The 1,278-nt window shown below is 48.2% G+C and overlaps 1 protein-coding gene across 1 annotated transcript in view; it reads left to right on the forward strand.

The window, feature by feature from the left end:
- Window positions 1-592: 592 nt before the first annotated feature.
- LOC112077201 (protein Shroom2-like) overlaps window positions 593-1,278 on the forward strand; it is a gene marked incomplete at its 5' end in the record, with an annotated part of 2,323 nt that continues 1,637 nt past the window's right edge. The window contains one exon of the mRNA XM_024143765.2: window positions 593-901. Within this exon, the coding sequence (XP_023999533.2) occupies window positions 593-901 (309 nt within the window). The remainder of the gene's footprint in view (window positions 902-1,278) is intronic.

Below are 1,278 nucleotides of genomic sequence, written 5' to 3' on the forward strand. Positions count from 1 at the left end.
AAACCGGAGATGAAAAAGAGTTATAAGGAATGGAAATAAAAATAGGAGATCAATTAAGTACAATGTATACAACAAAATTGAGTCGGAAATGAATGTCACAAGGAGATTAACACTGGAAGTTGAGATGTGGACTGGTGGCGAACTCAGGACAGGTCGTATTGATTGGTGTGAGCACCTCTATGTAGTTGACATGGGATTCAGCTTCTATTAAATAGGCTTTATTTGGGTTTTATATTGGTTTTTAATACCACATGTGTATGTTTTATTATTCTTTATATTGTAATGTATACAGGGCTATCTTGTAAAATATTTGTTTAATCTCAATGTGACTCCCTGTTTAAATAAAGGTTAAATCAAATAAAAAAAATAGTAGKGGTTCTGAATGAGATTAGAGACCATTTCCCCCTTGACTGCCACTGTCCCTAACCATCCTCTGATTCTGACTTTTAACACTCTCCTGCATTAGGAGCTCATGGACTCTCAGCAGGAAGCTGCATCCTGACCTCTAACCCTCTCCCTCTCGTCCTGCAGCAGGAGCTGGTGGACTCTCTCAGCAGGAAGCTGCAGGTGCTGCATGAGGCCAGGATCCTAACCTCTGACCTCTAACCCTCTCCCTCTCGTCCTGCAGCAGGAGCTGGTGGACTCTCTCAGCAGGAAGCTGCAGGTGCTGCGTGAGGCCAGAGAGAGTCTCCAGGAGGACGTCCATGATAACAACGCCCTAGGAGAGGAGGTGGAGGCCACGGTGCAGCAGGTCTGTACGCCAAACCAGCTGGACAAGTTCAGGATGTTCATAGGAGACCTGGACAAGGTGGTCAGCCTGCTGCTGTCCCTGTCCGGACGCCTGGCCAGAGTGGAGAACGCCCTCAACAGCCTGGAGGAGGGTACATCACCTGAGGAGAGGGTGAGTTAGAGTTGGGGAGGGGAGAGGTGAGGGGGAGGAAATGATGAGTTAGAGTTGAGGAGGGTGAGTAATTTGGGAGGAGAGGAGAGCTGGGGAGGGGAGAGGGTGGGTTAGAAGTGGGGAGGGGAGGGTGGGTTAGGAGAGGGTGGGTTTCCACTTCACAATAACAGCACTTACAGTTGACCGGGGCAGCTCTAGCAGGGCAGAAACTTGAAAACTGACTTGTTGGAAAGGTGTCATCCTGTGACGATGCCACGTTGAAAGTCACTGAGCTCTTCATTCAGTAAGGCCATTCTACTGCCAATGTTTGTCTATGGAGAAGGAATGGCTGTGTGCCCGATTTGATACACTTGTCAGCAATGGGTGTGGCTGAAATA

The sequence above is a fragment of the Salvelinus sp. IW2-2015 genome, unplaced genomic scaffold (assembly GCF_002910315.2).
Source record: "Salvelinus sp. IW2-2015 unplaced genomic scaffold, ASM291031v2 Un_scaffold4377, whole genome shotgun sequence".
NCBI classification, from domain to species: Eukaryota; Metazoa; Chordata; class Actinopteri; order Salmoniformes; family Salmonidae; genus Salvelinus; species Salvelinus sp. IW2-2015.